General features: G+C 29.6%; 1 protein-coding gene across 1 annotated transcript; it reads left to right on the top strand.

The window, feature by feature from the left end:
* The first annotated feature begins 15,569 nt into the window (after positions 1-15,569).
* Positions 15,570-18,014, top strand: LOC114413109 (plasmodesmata-located protein 8-like). Its single transcript, XM_028377321.1, has 3 exons — positions 15,570-16,531; positions 17,553-17,660; positions 17,804-18,014. Exons 1-3 carry the CDS (start codon positions 15,775-15,777, stop codon positions 17,806-17,808), a joined length of 870 nt encoding a protein of 289 aa, XP_028233122.1. The 5' UTR covers positions 15,570-15,774; the 3' UTR covers positions 17,809-18,014.
* The last annotated feature ends 499 nt before the right edge of the window (positions 18,015-18,513 follow it).

Here is an 18,513-nt window from a genome sequence, read left to right as displayed (position 1 = left end):
ATGAGTGAACATAACATGTGAACGGTGAAAATAGAATGTATGCAATTGACAGATCAAAAGCATGCCAAATGAAGATGCATGATAATGCAATGATTTATGCAAATGCAATGCATGAATATGATAAACGGTAAATGCAGGAATGATATGTCCATCATGATACCATGAAGAGATGCATGATGCGATCAAGGAACAAGCCAGAGTGAGTTTGCTTTGTGCCCCTAATTTGGGAGCCTAATGGAAAGGAACGAAAAGTTCACTATCCAGTGACAACTCCCAAGGGTGGTTTTATGTAACTTTTAATGGCTTCTAGAGATATCATCCTCTTAGGTAACAACATTGTGGCGGTAGGGACTGTCAGGGACAATGCCTTACCAAAACAGGAAAACTCTAGATGAGGCTTCACTATCCTCAAGCGAGTCGGAGACCCAACATGACCACAGATCGATCTCCTCTCCCTATGTCTCACACGGACCCGGGTATAGGGCCTAACATCTCAACGTGTGTGCAAAAGTGTAAGTGCCATGTGTGTATGGAGAAATCTAAGAATTACCCCACCCTACTTGCCAAGCAAACAGATAACTCCTAGGTAGATGCAACAAGTACGTCACATGTCGTCTACCCTAGGATTCAATGGCATAAAAACATTCCTAACTACGAACGTAATAAATACACAGATACACACCAAAAGACAATAACATAGAAAAGGTTATACACAAATATGAACAAAACAAAAGATAAAAAAGAAAAGGGAACATAAATAAAGAAAAAGTCACGATAAAATTGTACATTGATCTAATGGCTTAACCCTCTAATGGTCCCCAGTGGAGTCACCATCTGTCGCAACCTACCTCACGATGGGATGGCAAAAGCGAAATAAATAAGCCAAAAGCGTTCGTCTCCAAGGGAGAAAACGAGCAGAGTCGCCACCAACGTTTATTTGAGGAAAATGTTAGAAAAAACCAAAAAGAGGTATAGGAATTTTGAAAATAAGGGTTTAGGAGATGTTTACGCATGGGGAAGGTATTAGCACCCCACATGCCCGTCACAAGGGATGGTAGCCTTTGATCGAGTGTGCACAACGTGACTTCAAAATTATTTATTTTCCCTTTTATATTTTTTTATTTTTTGGGGTCGACAAGGGGGCTGCCCTTACTCCTATGTATCCTCAGGTGCGATGAGGAATTTAGACCTGCATAGTTCTTTAAGTCTGAATGTTTGTGTGTTAAATTGATTTTATGTTTTTTGAAAGATTTATTTTAATTGCGAACAAAAAGTCGTCTAGGGCATTGGACCTTGAAACGATGTTTTAAGTTTTGAAAAGCGGAGAGAATCGTTAAAGCGTTGGACCTTGAAACGATCTCAAGTGATATTTGATAAAAAGAAGAGGTTATCAATTGGTTTTATCTTGGTTTTGTCTATTAACTTTCAACCTCTTTAAAGACGACTTTACAATACTAGTGATCCGTTAAGATTGAACTTTACAAAGAAAACGAGATCACCGATGATAGATGAAGGAAATGAATATGCACAAAACAACAAGGGGGACCCCTAAGGGTGCATAGATCACATTCGAATCTTAAAAACAAAACTAACCGATGGTCGCATGAAGAACACCAAACAAGGAACAACGTAGAGATTGATCACAGTCGCAATTTGGCAGCACCTCAGCTTCGTTTCCTCTTCTTTCTTCTTCTTCTTTCTCTCTTCTCTCACTTGTATGATGGCAAGCAAAGAGTTGCCCAACCTTCATTTCCCAATCTAAATAAACCTCTACATTGTCCTTCCCATGGAAGTATGGGAGGTTAATGTTAGCCTCTTGAGGCTTTCTTTCCTTTTTTTCTCCTATGGGAGTGAGCTCTAGGATGTGACTTATGCCTTCCTTTATAATAGTCACTAAGTTCTTCACTTAGGCTCTTGCAAGAGTCATGACTACTATAGGTGGCATATTTTTTTTCTTAACTTTTTTAGTATTTTCCTTCTTTCTTCGTCCCTTATTTGTTCCCTCTCATCTTGACTTATTTCTACCCTCTCTTTTCCTTTTTCTTTTATTTCTAACTTTTCTTTCCATAACTTGAGGGAACTCAACTCATCTAATATTCTAGATAGAGGGTCCTTATGACTAGTACCCACACCATTAACACTAGATGAATGATGACTACGGTTCCTAACAAACACACACTATCCTAAGGGAAAATTACCTAAAATTATTACACACAAATGGAAGTAGGGTGACCTATTGGAAGCTCCCAACTTACTTCCAATGAAAAACTTTTTTGTTACAAAATTTGAAAGCGATGAAGGTAAACGTACAAGTGTCCAATTACAAGTAAATTGCCAATTATAAAATTACAAAAAAGTCCTCAATTTTGGTGGTTATTCTCTCTTTGGTGTTTCACTCAATTTGGAGTTCTTTTTAGTCTAATAGCTCTTAAGGTGGTTGGCCCTTTGCTTCTTGATTCAAATTCTCCAATTGATGGCACCAATCCTCCTTTCCAATTCTCTATATAGAAACTCACAAACAAGGAAACAAAGAAACAAGCAATAACCAAAGACCAAAAAATGAAATGAAAGATAATCTAATTGAGTTTTAACAAGACAAATTTTCAAGGATTATTCAACAATTTAAGCAATGAAAAACACATAAAAGCAAGCTAGGACTTAAAGAGAAACCTAGAATGGCTCTAGAGTAGAGTTAAAAAACTAAAAAAAAAAGACTCAAAAACCTCTAGTTTTGGCACTTGTTTTCACACTACTTTTCAATTGAAATTTCAAAACTAAGATTGGTCTAAAATAAGCACTAATTATAGAACAAATTTTGAGCCAAAAGAACAAGCACACTTCCCTTTCACTTTTTTTTCCTGGACACTGATTTTTCTGCAACTTGTATGATTTTTCTTATTTTTTCCTTTTATCCAAATCACTTGGTTCTTTTTTTATAATTTTTTTCCAGTCTTGAAAATTCAGTAAAATTTTGAGCTCAAACTTCGCAATGACCAATTCCCAATAATATTTGCAAGTTCGTATGTTCAAGCTGTCAGCACCAGCGATTTCAAACTTAGGCTTACTTTCAACTTTCCTATATATGTTAAACTCGCTAGGCTTGTTTACCATAGTTTTAGGAGTTCAACATTCACTTAGGATCAAAATTTCAGTCAGCAATTCAATCACCGAAACTCAAATTCACAATAGACACAATCATAAGGAAACCTAAAAGTTCAAGAAAAGGTTCACAATCAAAGACTCTCTAAGAATTATTCATGAACATGTTGAGGAGTAATTAACATGCCAGATTTGACTCAACTCAAATAATGGGTTAAAAAAATTTCATACGCTCATGAACAAATGAGTTAGACGACGAAACAAGAAAAATAAAATTCCGCACAACATAAGGAATCTTATGTGACTAGTTTCATGACTAGACATGACTTCTATGACAAAACTACAATAGGTGAACATGTCACTCTATATTTTTGAGGTTTTCTTCTACTTTAATGTTTTTGTAAGAATTTTATGGTTTAGGTTGCAGGCACAAAAAAATAGCAATACAAAACTCAAAAGAACTTAAACTCAACGCAATTCATGGTTCAAGAACAAGAACAAGAAATTTGAACCATAAAAAATCAAATCTAGCTTCTATAACAAGTTTAATCAGTAGAATTTCTAAAAAAGCATGTTAACAACATTCAGCACAAGACATGTGAGGAGATACATGGAGAAAAATGAAGAAACGACAATGGAGAAGAAGGTAAAGATGAAAATTAATGGAGGTTTAAGGAGCACCTACTTGAAGCTCTTGTGCTCTGATACCACTTGATGGAAGCTTGCTTGAGAATCTTCTATGGAGGCTGGATCTTTGAGCTTCAGTAAGGTCCATCAATGGTGATTTTCAACCATGGAGTTGCAGCGGAAGATAAAGGACAAGAGGTGAGAGGACCCAACTTGGATAAGAAGTTTAGAGAGGAAGCTTCAATGGAGGAAGAGAATGAGAGAGAGAGAAGGGGACGTGGGAATTGAGGAGATTAGGTATAGAAGTTAAACTTTGAAGTGTGTCTCACAAGTTTCTCATTCATCAAAGTTACTACAAGTGTTACACATGTTTCTATTTATAGTCTAGGTAGCTCCCTTGAGAAACTTCCTTGAGAAACAAAAAAAAATCCTACTACAAAGACTACTCAAAATGTCCTTAAATACAAGGCTAAAACCCTATACTACTAGGGTACCCTTTACTTGTAGGGTAGGGTACCCTACAAACCTAAGATGACCAAAATACAAGGCCCAAAAGAAGAAAAACCTATTCTAGTATTTACAAAGAAAGGTGAACTCATACTTAACCCATGAGCCCAAAATCTACCTTAAGGCTCATGAGAACCCTAGGGCCTTCTCCTACATCTATGGCCTAATCTTCTTGAAGTCTTCTATCCAATGTCCTTGTGGAGTAGGATTGCATCAATCGATGTCTTAAACAGATTCAACATCAATTTTGTGAAAAAATTGATGTTGTAAAACACTTAACTGATGTAGAAAGTACTTCAGAAGACACAATTCAACATTGGGTTTTTCAGAATCGATGTTGTTATGCACCTTACAACATCGATTTTGAGCAAAATCGATGTTATTTTTGCAGTTTTTACTTTTTTGTATATTTCTTACTATACGACATTGATTTTTGTAAAAATCAATTTGGTGTAGTGTATGTTAACATTGGTTTTCAAAAAATCAATGTTAACATTGATAATGTTAATGTTGGTGGTTTCAACATCAGTTAAAAATTCGATGTTAAAAGTCAAAAACAATCAATGCTAAAAGTCTATTTTTTAGTAATGGATATAAAAAAAGGTTTTAGGTTGACATGTGGCACTTTTATTTTTACTAGTTTTACTTTCCTGCTAGTTTGTGCTATGCTCGCACACCGTACGCGTCTGATAGCATATGAGAGAAAGCACACACCGGTGCGATAGAAAAAAAGTGTTGTATTGGCATGACACATGGTTGTATATGATTGTTTTGCAGAAAAATGATTCAGTTAGGCAAATGAAGATTGGAGAGAAAGCATGTCTCAAGAAAAGTAAATAATTAGCAAAATTGCACTTATATCCTTCATTTTATTAAAATAAATTATGATTTTAGTTTTTGGATTCTAATATTCTTATAAGAATACAAGATAGTTGAAATTTATAATATTTTATTAGTTTTTTGGCATTTTTTATACTTTTTTTCATTAAATTTTTTACATATAGACTATATTTTGAAAAGTGTTATTTAATATTATCAAGAGAACATTCACTACTAAAAAAATGAGTTTTAACATCGCCCTATTAACATCGGTTATTTAAAAATCGATGTCGTTGAACACTTACAACATCGGTTTTCAAATAACCGATGTTAAAATCACACTAAATTCAGTTTTAACATCGGTTATTTGAAAACCGATGTTGTAAGTGCTTAACGACATCAGTTTTCAAATAACTGATGTTAATATAATTTTTTTTTAATTATTTATGTATTTTAAAAAAATCATATATTACGTTATTAATTATATTTTAATTAAAAAATATAATAATTAATAAACAATAATAAATTCAAAAGGTAAACATTTAAAAATTAAACTAAATTTTTAAAATAAATTTCGTAATTTTAATTTTATTATTTCATGATTATCATTTAAATATAACGTACATTTATATAAATTATTTGATATTAGTTAATCTGAAAATAAAATAAAAAACTGTTTTTAATAATAGAGTTTAACTTTTATAGAATTTTTATAGAATGTTGGTAAAAACAATTATATTGTAAAAAATTAAAATTTATTATTAATATATTTTTATTTAATTATTATAGAAATAAAAAATTAGTTTTTTCTTCTTAAAAAGGTAAATGGATAATATTGTTTAAAAATTCTATGAAATCCTACTATATTTATATTATCGTATTATCTTTAAATTTAAAGTAAATTAAAATATTTGTATATATTAATTTGATTTATTGAAAATATATTTTAAGTGGTTTAATTTAAATAATTATAGTTATCTCATATATTTGTAGGATTTAAAAAAAATGATATTTTCATTATTTTTAAACAAATTTTTTAGAACAAAAATAAAAATATTTTCATGAGACACAAAAATTATGTTTTAAGTCTTTAAATTTAGAGTTAATTATAATCCACATGTAATTTATTTTTATTACATTTGTCATTTTTTTTATTATTTTTAACCTCATTTGTTAATTATGTGAATTTTTTGTTAATAAATTTAATAAAAAAATTATTTAAGAAAGAAGAAACAAAGAAAAAGAATTATATTTAAATAGTGATGAATTTTTTTAGTCAAAAGTTATTTTAATACTCAATTAAATATATTTTAATTCTCATTTAGGAAAGAAGAAACAAAGAAAAAGTATTTTGGATTAATTATTTTCACTCTCTATTTTTTTAAAATTCAAATTTTAATATTTGAACAAATATTTGGCTTGTCAAAGTCTTCAAACTTTTCTTTATCTTTAGATTTTGGCGTCAACTTTATTTGTTTGGCAAAATGATGTAATGATAAACATTGAGACTATCACATGTTATTTTTAATTATTTATGAGGTCTATTTCTCTAATATTTAAAATTATTTTTCAATAAATAATTTCAACTAGACACATTATTTAAGAAACTCACGATTTTATGTTATTAGAGAACATAATGGTTTGTTTAAAAAAAAAGAGAGAGAACATAATAGTAAAAGATTTTAAGTGTAACGTAATGTGTATGACCCATTAAAAAATTACTTCAACAACTCAATAAACAAGCAATTCAACACAGTAGATGTTCTTAGGTCGTTTTGCATTACATAAAAAAACATATATTGAATTTTATTATTAAAATCTCTAAGCAATTCAACCTTAAATTTTTTATTCAGCCACCTTTTCGATTTCATTAACATCTACCCTTGCTAGTTTTATCCTAATTCACGCATTTTTAATCCATGCTATTTCCATAAATTATTAATTATAAAATAATTTAATTATTTAAAATATAATTTCACAATCAGTTGCAAACACAAATATTAAAACTATAAACCGAAATCATAGGAAATGAAAATAAATATTAATGAATGCATATATTTATATATTTATTTGGCAAATAACAAAGGATTTCACATTCATATTTAATTTTACTAAAATTTTCAATCTTGTCTACCAATTTCAGTTTATTCAAGTCTATCAATTTTCTCTAAGGTTAAATAAATAAGTTCTCTCATATTCTTATTTTATTAAAAAATAATTTTTCAAAAACACTTGCAACTAGGGGTGGAAATGAGCCGAACAGCTTGTCAAGGTCCTTTGGCTCGGCCTATGTAAGGCTCGGCTTGGCTTGTTTACTATAAAGGTCAAGTCCAAGCTTTTTAAAAAGTTTTTTTAGATAAAAAGGCCAAGCTCAAACTATAAAAAAAGCTTGTTAAGCGTGACAAGTTGGCCTATTTAACTAATAATAATAATAATAATAATAATAATAATAATAATAATAATAACTTTATTTTATCAAATCTTATCTTATCCAGATTTTATTCTATTTAGATTTTATTTCGTCCTGATTTTATTTCATCCAATCTTATCTTATTTTGTCCAGATTTTGTTTTATTTCGTTTATGGGCTTGGACTTAAAATAGATTTGTAAGCTTTGGGACTGAGGACCTAATCCATACCATTTTTAATATTATGCTCGTTTATGGACTTGGACTTAAAATACTTTGTGCTTTAACAACTTGAATTCAATATGATTTTGTTTATCAATTATTTTTGGATTTGTATATTACTTATACAAAATTTTATAAGTTTCTTTTTTTAGTTAGTATTTCACTAGGTTTTAAAATAATTAATTAATCAAAGACGTATTTAAGTAAGCATTTAAATAGACTCGTGGGCCAAATAAGACTTTTATGTAAGCCGAGCCGAGCCATTAGAAAAAGTCTATGACGGGTAAGCCTTAATTTCAATTCAAACTATCTTATCTCATAACAAATTACCGGATTCAATTTGCAGTCAAAATCGCTTTTCTTGGGTTAAACAATTTTTTGCTCATTATGTTATGATTTTGTTTTTGTCCCTATTTTTTTTAAAAAAAAAAAATTTGTATGTGGCTTCATGGGATTATGACCACAACTGTGGTTTCAGAGATTCCAGAAACCTTGATGTTACAACTGTGAAGTGCGTGCTGCGAACGTTAGAGGTGAAATATGCCAACGGAACGACGGCGTTTTGATCCCGGAAGTAAAGAGCATGGGTGACATGTGTCAGCGATTAGATAAGATGCGTAGGAAAAGACGAAACAGGTACTATTTTTTCTACTTATGAAATGAAGTGAATAGAAAATAATTAGATGCGTTTTTTGGTTTTCTCTCGTGTATATGAAATGAAAGCGATTTCCTTATCTCTAGCAAAGACCCTTGCCATGCTTCAATTCAAGCATCCCATAGCGTAACGAAACGAGAGCGATCATCTCTTGTAAACTTGTAGTAGTAACATATACTAGGATTTTCTTTTAGATAGTAATAAAAGAAGAAAATGGGTTTAAGTTCTAAAAAAGTCCAAACAAAATTATAAATTAAACAAGTGTTAAAAATTTATTGTCACTTTAATGAATGAAAATAAAATGTAAGATTACTAATTATTTTTAATTCAATAAAAACTTATTTAACTCTCCTACCACCGCCATTATGGCTTGCTGGTGGTGAGTCAATGGTGTTGCTTTGAGCTGGGTATGGCTCTGCAGATGAGAGATCGTGCACCACATATGGTGGTTATTTTAAAAAATTTTAGAACCTTGTTTTTTATGAATCCATTCCTATCTGAAATTATTTAAATGTCCTTAATTATATATTATATATTACATATAAATTAAGTTGTCCTAAAATTAACTTAACAAACAAAAAATTGCTTAGGAGGGCCCCACCTTGATGCACTATGCTGTACAAACAGCTTCCACTGAGACAATTGAATTACTCTTATTGTATATTGTAGAGATAAATCTTCAAGACAATGTATGGTTATTGGTTAATTGTTCTCATATTTAACATATGTACCTTGTAATCTTTTGCAGTGTATTTTGAGAATATAAATTTGTTTTTTCTGTTTTAGGATGGCTGGACACCATTAAATCTTGCTGTTCAAACTCAGACCAAATTTAGTTAGGCTTTTGTTGCTTAAAGGTGCTGATAAGACATTAAGAAACAAGGTAATTATTTGTTGATCGCCTGCATTAATATATAAATTTGAAAGAACCTTGTTAGCATGCATGTAGTATACATTTTCTCTGTACTATACGTGTTCTACATCATCTTCCTAATTCACAGTTATCTTTTTGTTGATAGCTAGCTAAATCTATAACTTTTTAATTTCATTTTCCACGGCTGTCAAAAATGAAGATAGATAAAATAAAAGATAGATAAAAGCAGTTCAAATAAATTAATTCCAACATCAAAAGTGAAACATTTATTTCAATTATAGAGCCTCCCAGAACTAAAAATTAATTAGTTCATTGCAGCAGCTCATGAGTCAAGAACTCAGGCATTATTTAAATTTGTGAACTCCTGAAAGTGAAACTTCTAGTTGAAATTAGATGTATCAGCATTCAATAAACTTGTTGTCAAAAGACTTCATGAAGTTCTGTTTTGAAGTTGAATTAGTTCTCGTGATATGTTGTTTGTATGGATTACAAAACTTGTTTAGTTTGTAATTTAATAAAAATCAGGAATATGAGGTAGCACAAAAAGAAAACTTGTTTAGTGTGTGTTCTGTCTTTAATTTTTTTGTTTTTTGCATTTTTATTTTTAGTACTTTAATTTCTATTTCTTCCTTACTTTTAATTATTTTAAGGGATTAAAAGTAAAGATTGAAAAAAAATTAAGGAACTAAAAATTAGTATAAAGTAAAAGTTAAAAGACTAAAAAAGTTTATCGATTAAAAACATATATGAGAGGCGCGATGTTAAGTATTGGTGTTCTTGAAAAATCTCACAACAACATTCACGACACTATTTCTTGTGAATTGGTGTCTTCAAAAATCATACTTTATTAGACCTATGTTTTAACAGAATCAGTAAAAAACTTATAATAATATTTTTTTGAAAGAGATTCTGAGAATCTTATCAACAAAGAAATTTTTAAGAATATATATTTTTAATCCATGCTAATACATAAAATAAGATAAATAAAATAAAAGATAGATAAAAGCAGTTCAAATAAATTAATTCCAACATCAAAGTGAAACATTTATTTCAATTCTAGAGCCTCCCAGAACTAACCGTCTAATACTTTTATATGTAATAATTGAATAAATAATATTAAATAATGTTTATATTGAAAAAGAAATCCATATCTATATAATAATATAAATTTTTGGACAGTCTAAAGTCTGAACAGTAATTATCTTCCTCAAAATTTTGACTCTCAATATTTTATTTAGAATATGTACAAAAATGGAGACATTTTTTAGAATTTTATTTCATATTACTATATTATTATTATTATTATTATTATTAAAAGTGAATAATTAACATTATGAATAGTAAAAATTGTAGGATAAATTATATTTAAATCCTCTAAAATTTAATAAGTTAGATCCAATACCTCTCTCTCCCCCCTCTCTCCGTTATTTTGACTTCTCTCGGTATACATTAAGTATAATTGCGTAACAAAATATAAAGAACTATTTTAACTAATAAAAATAGATTAATGTTATAATAAATTAAAATTTTAGTTCAAATTACATTCGCACCCTAATTTTTTAAGGGAAATTTGTATAGGCAAGAAAAAGAAGAATATTAAGTAAGATTTTGTTATACCTCAGAGAATATGAATGTATTTTGCCTAAAATTTTAAAAATGCTATTTTTTAGTTCATCCCCCATGAGTGTGTCTTTTAATTTCTTAATTCAAAACAATGACCTATCCAGATTTTTAAAACTATGAAATAACCTACAAAATTACCTCAGGTTTCAATTTTTCTTAAACAAAACATATCCTACATAAATTACGGTACTTAACGAATAAGAAAAAAAAAGGATAAATTTCTTTAAAAAAACAAAAACAAACAGTACATTCGATTTGACCAAAACTCACCAGAGTGTGAATGAATTCGTGGAATAGCATTCGAGAAGAATAATCTACTATTTTATTGAATAATTGTTAGTTATTATTTTTATTAACTATATTAATAATGGTGCAAGCTTCATAAATGTACAGTGTATTATAAAAATGTTTGTTACAAAATTTTAAAACGAAAGAATATCAATAAAAATATAATTATTTTTGTTTAATAAAATTATAGTTTTTAATCCAAGATGCCAATAATGACGTCTGACGAGCGAGCAGAGTTGTAGACCGTGTTTGGGTGGTGGATTTTGACAGGGATACTTTGGTCCTTAAGGAAATCCCAAAAACGGGTTGTGTGGAGGAGCTTCAAATCTAATCAGAATTATTCAAACTCTTGTTACTAGGCCCTGAACTTGATAGATTTTAGTATATATAATGTAATGTCATAATGAAATAGAAAACATAAAATTCCTCCATGAATAACAAAAACGAAAATTGAACTTGATGTAATACTTCCTTTAGAGGTTTATTTTAATTAATGTAATACTTCCTTTAATCCTTTATATATAAGTAACAAATGAGTGTATTTCCTTTAGACTTAGATATAAGTAAAAAATAAATAAAATTTATTTTGATCAGCACTTGTTTATTAGTTTTGCTTCTGAGTGTAGCATTCATACTGATATCTATTTGTCGGAATGATGATTGATGTAGGTGTTCATTCAGTTATTTTTTTTATTTTTGCTTTCATTTTGGACCGTGCTGCTCATCATCACCGGTACAAATGTTTGTTACCAATGAATATTTTTATTACGTGTTCACTGTCATTAATGACAATTGATATATGATATACAAATTGTGTTCATGATGAGTGAACCTTAGATTCTCGTTTGAGATTAGATGCAATGATTCTTGCGGACAGTTTACATTAATCATTGTATTCAATCTTGAATTGTCTGTTTGGACAGTTTGGGGAGACTGATATTTTTATGGTAGATATATGTGTTAAGGTTAAAATTATTTTGATCATGCAGTATTTTAATGAAGTTAGACCATTGGAAGTAGAGAGATTCAAGGTGCTTCGCATCCAATGGGCACAGTATTATCTAAAAGTTAGAAATCAAACATAGGATGTTAGGCAACTATGTAACTTTAGGTTACTTAATTAGTTTACATACTTTGCATTACATTTTTTACAATCGTTGTTTCATTTTAACATTGAATAACCTTTGTTGATAGCTAGTTTTTTGCTAAAACCTATTTGAAAGCAGAATGCAAATGATATATGTTGTGTGTTGTGTGGTCTGATTTTAAATTTATAGGTTAAATTTTGGTTTTTTTGTAAAAACAGAGACGTTATTAAAAAAAAATTGTTGAAAACAACATCGATTTTTTGGAAAAACCGATGTTAACGAATGTGTTAATTTGACAGTTAACATCGGTTTTTTCAAAAAACCGATGTTAACTGTCAACATTAACACATTCGTTAACATTTATTTTTTTTTTTTTGTAGAAAACCGATGTTAATTGTCAACATTAACACATTCGTTAACATCGGTTTTTTTTTTTTTACAGAAAATTGATGTTAACTAACGCTAACATCAGTTTTTTGAAAAAACCGATGTTAACTGTCAACATTAATACATTAGTTAACATCAGTTTTTTTGTAGAAAACCGATGTTAACTTTCAACATTAATATACATTTTTTGGGTGTAATTCATATTAGCAACATCGGTTATTTATAGAACCGATGTTAGTAATTTTATGTTAACATCGGTTTTTAAAAAATCGATGTTAATAATAATACTATCAACGTTGGTACTTTCAACATCGATTTAAAAACCGATGTTGAAAGTCATAAATAACCGATGTAGAAAATATATTTTCTAATAGTGATTCAGACTATGATATTACAAATCATTGTGGTACATATCTTAAAAAACAAATAATATTGTGGTACATACTTAAACAAATATAAAGTAAAAAAAAAAAAAATAGTGACCGGTGCAAGTGCAGGGTCAACCAACTAGTTTTACCTATAAAAAAAATTACCATGACTTAAAATATGAATAAGAATCTCTCATATTCTCTTTTCTCTATATTTTTGCTCCTAAGCTTTTTTTTATACAATAATCATCAATTTAAAATATGAAAAAAGTTTTAATTGTACTTTTGGTTCCCTAAGTATCATAATTGTGTAATTTTAGTTCTCTGGATTTAAAATGTGCCAATTGAGACTCCCAAGTATAAAAAAATATATTCAATTTTAGTCTTATAGGTTTCAATTGTGCCAATTGGATTTCCACGTATCACAAAGTGTAATTTTAGTCTCTCAAGTATGTATATGTGTGTATTAACAAGAATAATTTGGTCTATTATACGAAGAACTAAATTTTACATTTTGGATACTTGGGGATCCAATTAGCGCAATTGAAATCAAGGTTACTAAAATTGTACATCTACGATATTTGAAAAATCATATCGGGACAATTAAAACATGAGGATTAAAATTTCCCATTTGTCATACTTAAGGACCAAAAGTGTAATTAAGAAAAAAAACACACAAAAACTAGACTCCAATTAATACCCACCAATAAAGATTGGGTACTGTAATAAAAGTGTCATATTGACCATAGTTCAAATCATAAAGAAATTAATTATTCGGAAAGACTATTAGGATATGTTTAACAAAATTAGTTATAATCATAACTAGTAAAATCATAAGTGTTCTGAAGTAGCTAAAAAATATCAAATGATAGAAATTAACATATTTATATGATAATTTTATATAAATTTTAATTTTATTTTATGGAAAAAATATAATTTTTTAATTAATTTTAAACTCTTATAATTTTTTATTTATAGATAAATTATTTTCATTACATTTTTAGTTTCAATTATTATATGTTTCTCATATTATATATTCTATTATTAATCTCATGTTATATCTTAAATATTTTTACTTAAGTTTAAAATAAAATAAAAAATATTTTTACTTAAGTTTAAAATAAAGTAAAAATATACACTTAAGTAGACATTATATTTTTATTGTGTTAATTAGCCTAATAGTTAAAATAAATCATCTATAACTATTAATAAAGGTAATTATCCCTTTGTGTACACATTTTTTTATTGTTAACTTACCCTTCAATATATATAATTGTTTTTATTTTCTTCATAAATTTTCAAGATATTACTCACTTTCCCTAAAAAAATATTGTTATCACTAAATTCTTTAATTATTTTTTTATTTTTATTTTTATAAATAAACATAAAGGCACGAAGTTCCTCTTTTTCAACTAGTATAATATAAAATTAATCTAGAAATAACAAAAAATAAAATAAAGTAATTCTAAAATTTATCATCATCAATTTCGAGAAGTATAATGTTAAAATGATAACTTAAATATTATAAGTAATACAATGGTTAAAATAAAATAGTGTAATATAAAAATGTAGTGAAAAAACAAATAAATAATAAATTCATCTTTTATTTAAAAAGGGTAATAAAAAATTTAATAATTATTTTAAGGATAAAAAGGAAATAAAATATAAAAAATTAAGAATTAAAAACTCGCTTTAAAAAAACGCTATTTCAAGTAGCGTTTCAAAAATTACTTTAAAAAATTATTTACCAAATAGTCAAACAAGTTTTTTAACTAATAAAAAAAGTTAAATACGAACTAAAATGACTTATCCGCCATAGTCTTAATGTTGAAACATCAAAATATATAGTTAATTTGCTTGTAACCAAAAATAAAAATCACAAGCTATTTTATAATATATATTTTTCTTAGCTTGTTAGACAAACTTCCTTCCATAACTTATTTAAATAAACTGATGAAATTAAACAAAGTGGGGTCTGATATTATCTTCATAAATTTACAAGAGAAGATCTCTAAGTGTCGATTTCAATTTTAGGTCGAGTTACTCTGTCTTTCGATGCCTTACTATTTCACACACGTGACCTACCTACTTGTGGTAATCAACACATGACCACAAGTGGGTAGCTTGAGATTTAATGGAGATTGAGTAGTCTATGAAGAATGTAAATATAATACTTCATATTCGTTAGTCTCTCTTTTGAAACTTTATAGCAAAATGTTCTCTCGTTACAATTCATTATTTTCCCGTTTAAGTAGGGGCGAGTTACAGAAAAAGGATCCAGGATGCATGTGATTGTGATCTTTTGTGAATAGTAAAAGTATATTTAGCTAAGTTTCTTATGGAATTTGGTCTCCATAGGGAAATGAAATTACTGTTATATTCAATTACTTTTAGATCGAGATGTATGTACCACTCAAAAGCATTATGTGTAAGCGTATATATGTATTCAACCATAACATTTGAAAGTTTGCAACTACATCTGATTGCGATCATATTGGAGATCAGCCTTCGAATTATTGTATTTTTGGGGATGTTTGGATCATGTGAAGACATGAAACAAATAGGAATATCTGTAGTTTTGTGTGTTCAGGGAAATATTGATTTTAATCTTTATGACCATTGACTCCGGACAAAGTTGATGCTCTATGCCCGACTAAGCAAAAGCCCTTATTTACCAAAGAAAAAGGCTCCATTCAACAGGCCCAAAAAACGAACCACTATCTCACTCTTAAATTGTCATAACCAAGGCACAAAAACAAAACCAAAGGAACGGTCATATTTATTGGAAAACTAGCAAAAAGAAAAAAAAATGTTGAGAAGTCTTCAACTGGAGTCTGGTTACAGAATCATCTTAGCTTTGAGACTCTCTTCCCTGCTAATTTTGTTTTCTTCGGTTCTGAGTGCTCATGGGTATCCTTCAAGAGCTCATATCTTCATTTATGCAGCCTGTTCTCAAGAAAAATACCAACCAAACTCACCCTTTGAAGGCAACCTTAACAGCTTTCTGTCTTCAGTTGTCAGTTCATTCTCGGATGTAACTTACAATAGTTTTGCTATTGGAAATGGAAGCTCAACACCACAAGAGGGAAACGTATACGGCTTGTATCAGTGCAGAGGTGATTTGCATCCAGTTGACTGCTCAAAGTGTGTAGGAAGACTTGTTAACCAAATAGGCTTGGTTTGTCCTTATGCCCTTGGGGCTTCTTTGCAACTTGAAGGCTGCCTTGTAAGATATGAGCATGCTGGTGATTTCCTGGGCAAACTGGACACCAGTCTCAGGTATAAGAAATGTAGCAAAGCCGTGACTAGTGACGTTGAGTTCTTCCGTCGTAGAGATGATGTTCTGGCTGATTTGCAAACGGCTAATGGATTTAGAGTCAGTAGTTCAGGCCTAGTTGAAGGGTTTGCACAATGCTTGGGGGATTTAAGTGTATCAGATTGCTCCTCTTGTCTAGCAGATGCAGTTGGAAAGCTAAAAAGCTTATGTGGATCAGCAGCAACAGCTGATGTGTTCTTGGGACAATGTTATGCTCGGTACTGGGCATCTGGCTATTATGATGAATCAGGTCCATTTCGTTCTCATTCTTCTTTTTCACTATCACTACAATATTCAGTACAACTAGAGGCATTTTCCTATCCAAGGGCAACTTATTCTACCCCCGATGTCTTTTCTACTTCAAAGTGTTGCCGCTAATTAACTTATTGCTAATCCTAGCTTAAAATATTTTCGAAGATGAGCTCACGTTAAAAAGACTAATTATAACTAAATCAATCCAATTCTTATTGGAGAGGAGCATGAAAAGCAGGAAAAGTTGAAATTGTTTTCAATACGATTTGAATTACTTACAGTTATGCCACAAATGACCCCTTTGTAGAAAAGTGATCAGAAAATGGAGAGGAAGCAGAGGTATTAACAAATTGTGAAATGCAATGGTCAATAATATTTTATGAGGGAAAACATTCAGAACATATGCTTTTATACTTTATTTAGGAAAATGCCCACTATGTGCCGTTCCTCTTTATCCTTTTGTTTGAATACCTTTTACTTAGTATCACATTCTATATTCTTTACCTATCAATTCGCTAGTGAAGCTCAGCATCCCATTGGTTTTATTCAAGTAGTGACTTGATTTGGCATAAAGCTGCAACTGAAAAGAAGATAGCATGGAATCTGAAACATCTTTTAACCCCCAACATATAAAGGTTATATATTATTCGATAAATTCCTACACTAATAATTTGCTTCCAAAATTTATTAAAGCTTGTCGTGAATTTCAATATAAATTTGAAAACTGTAATTATTATTTTTTTATCAAACATTACACATGAGTATATATATGAGATTATAGCGGACTTAAGATCCTCTCCCTTTTTCTGTTTTTGATTTGTTGTCTCATATAAATACTGTCAATTAAGTGAAAAAATATAAGCATCTTAAATTCTGTCTTCTCTCATAGTTTGGCAGTATATTTTTGTGCGATTAAATGTATATAATTAAGGAGTGTCTCTTGATAGATCTCGTGCACAATAGTATGCTAATAGTTCTCAACTTCTCATAGCTTTACTTCAACTTGGTGTTTTGTGCAGATTCCTCCAACAATGACCAAGTGGGAAAATCGGTTGCCATTATTGTGGGAGTATTTGCAGGTCTTGCCGTTCTAGTTGTACTCCTCTCAATTTGCAAAAAAGCAGCGGGTTAGTATACAAGATTATAGATCCAATTATGTATTAAATATATGTAATTAATCTCCTCCTCTTTATTTCGTGATCCCTATGTATTATGAAATGAATATCACCGAGGAGATGGTGGCTCATGATCATTATTTCAATACATGCAGGTTAAGAAGAGAGAGGTACTAAAAGAAGGGGTAATCATTAGGAAAGGTCCTCAAATGTTTTTTTAAATTTATTGAAAACCATGCTTCCACATTTTGTTCAATTTAATACATTATGTTTTCCCACCAAAGAAAGTGGATGTTATCTTTTAGTTTATAAAGTAGAACTCTGTTATCGATCAACTTAGAAAGCGCTGCCGATTGTCTTTGCCTTGGTGATGTCCAACAAAACCCATCATCATTCTTTTCCATATTTTAAAATCATTTGTAGATTATTCTGATGAGCACTTCTTTCTAAATTACTTTTCCTTTTTATTGTGTTGACTTGTTTCTTAGTGCCCTTTTCGAAGGACAATTCGGGAGGTTCCTTTTTTGAAATGATAATTATACCAAATCCCATAGTCATATGCAACAATCACAACGTAAAATTAGTTTAGTACAAATCAAATTTTTCTAATACATTTGGTTAGATAATATCAATGGCTAGAAAATTCGAAGTTAACAAACCAACAGAATGGACTTTCTTGCTTGCTTAAAAGCGGAAACCATTGATCCACCAAGATGATAAATACCGAGGTTTTGTTTCCATTTGACTGCTTATTTTAATTTTTTTTAACTGAAATAAGTTCTCGTCCATCAATTAATCTCATACATATGCATTTCATGATTCACACCTTGAGATTTAGGAAACATGATGAATTTGGATGGTCCAA

Source organism: Glycine soja, chromosome 1 (genome assembly GCF_004193775.1).
Source record: "Glycine soja cultivar W05 chromosome 1, ASM419377v2, whole genome shotgun sequence".
Lineage (NCBI taxonomy): Eukaryota > Viridiplantae > Streptophyta > Magnoliopsida > Fabales > Fabaceae > Glycine > Glycine soja.
Note: the sequence above shows the minus strand (reverse complement) of the source record. Positions and strands in the feature narration are given on the sequence as shown.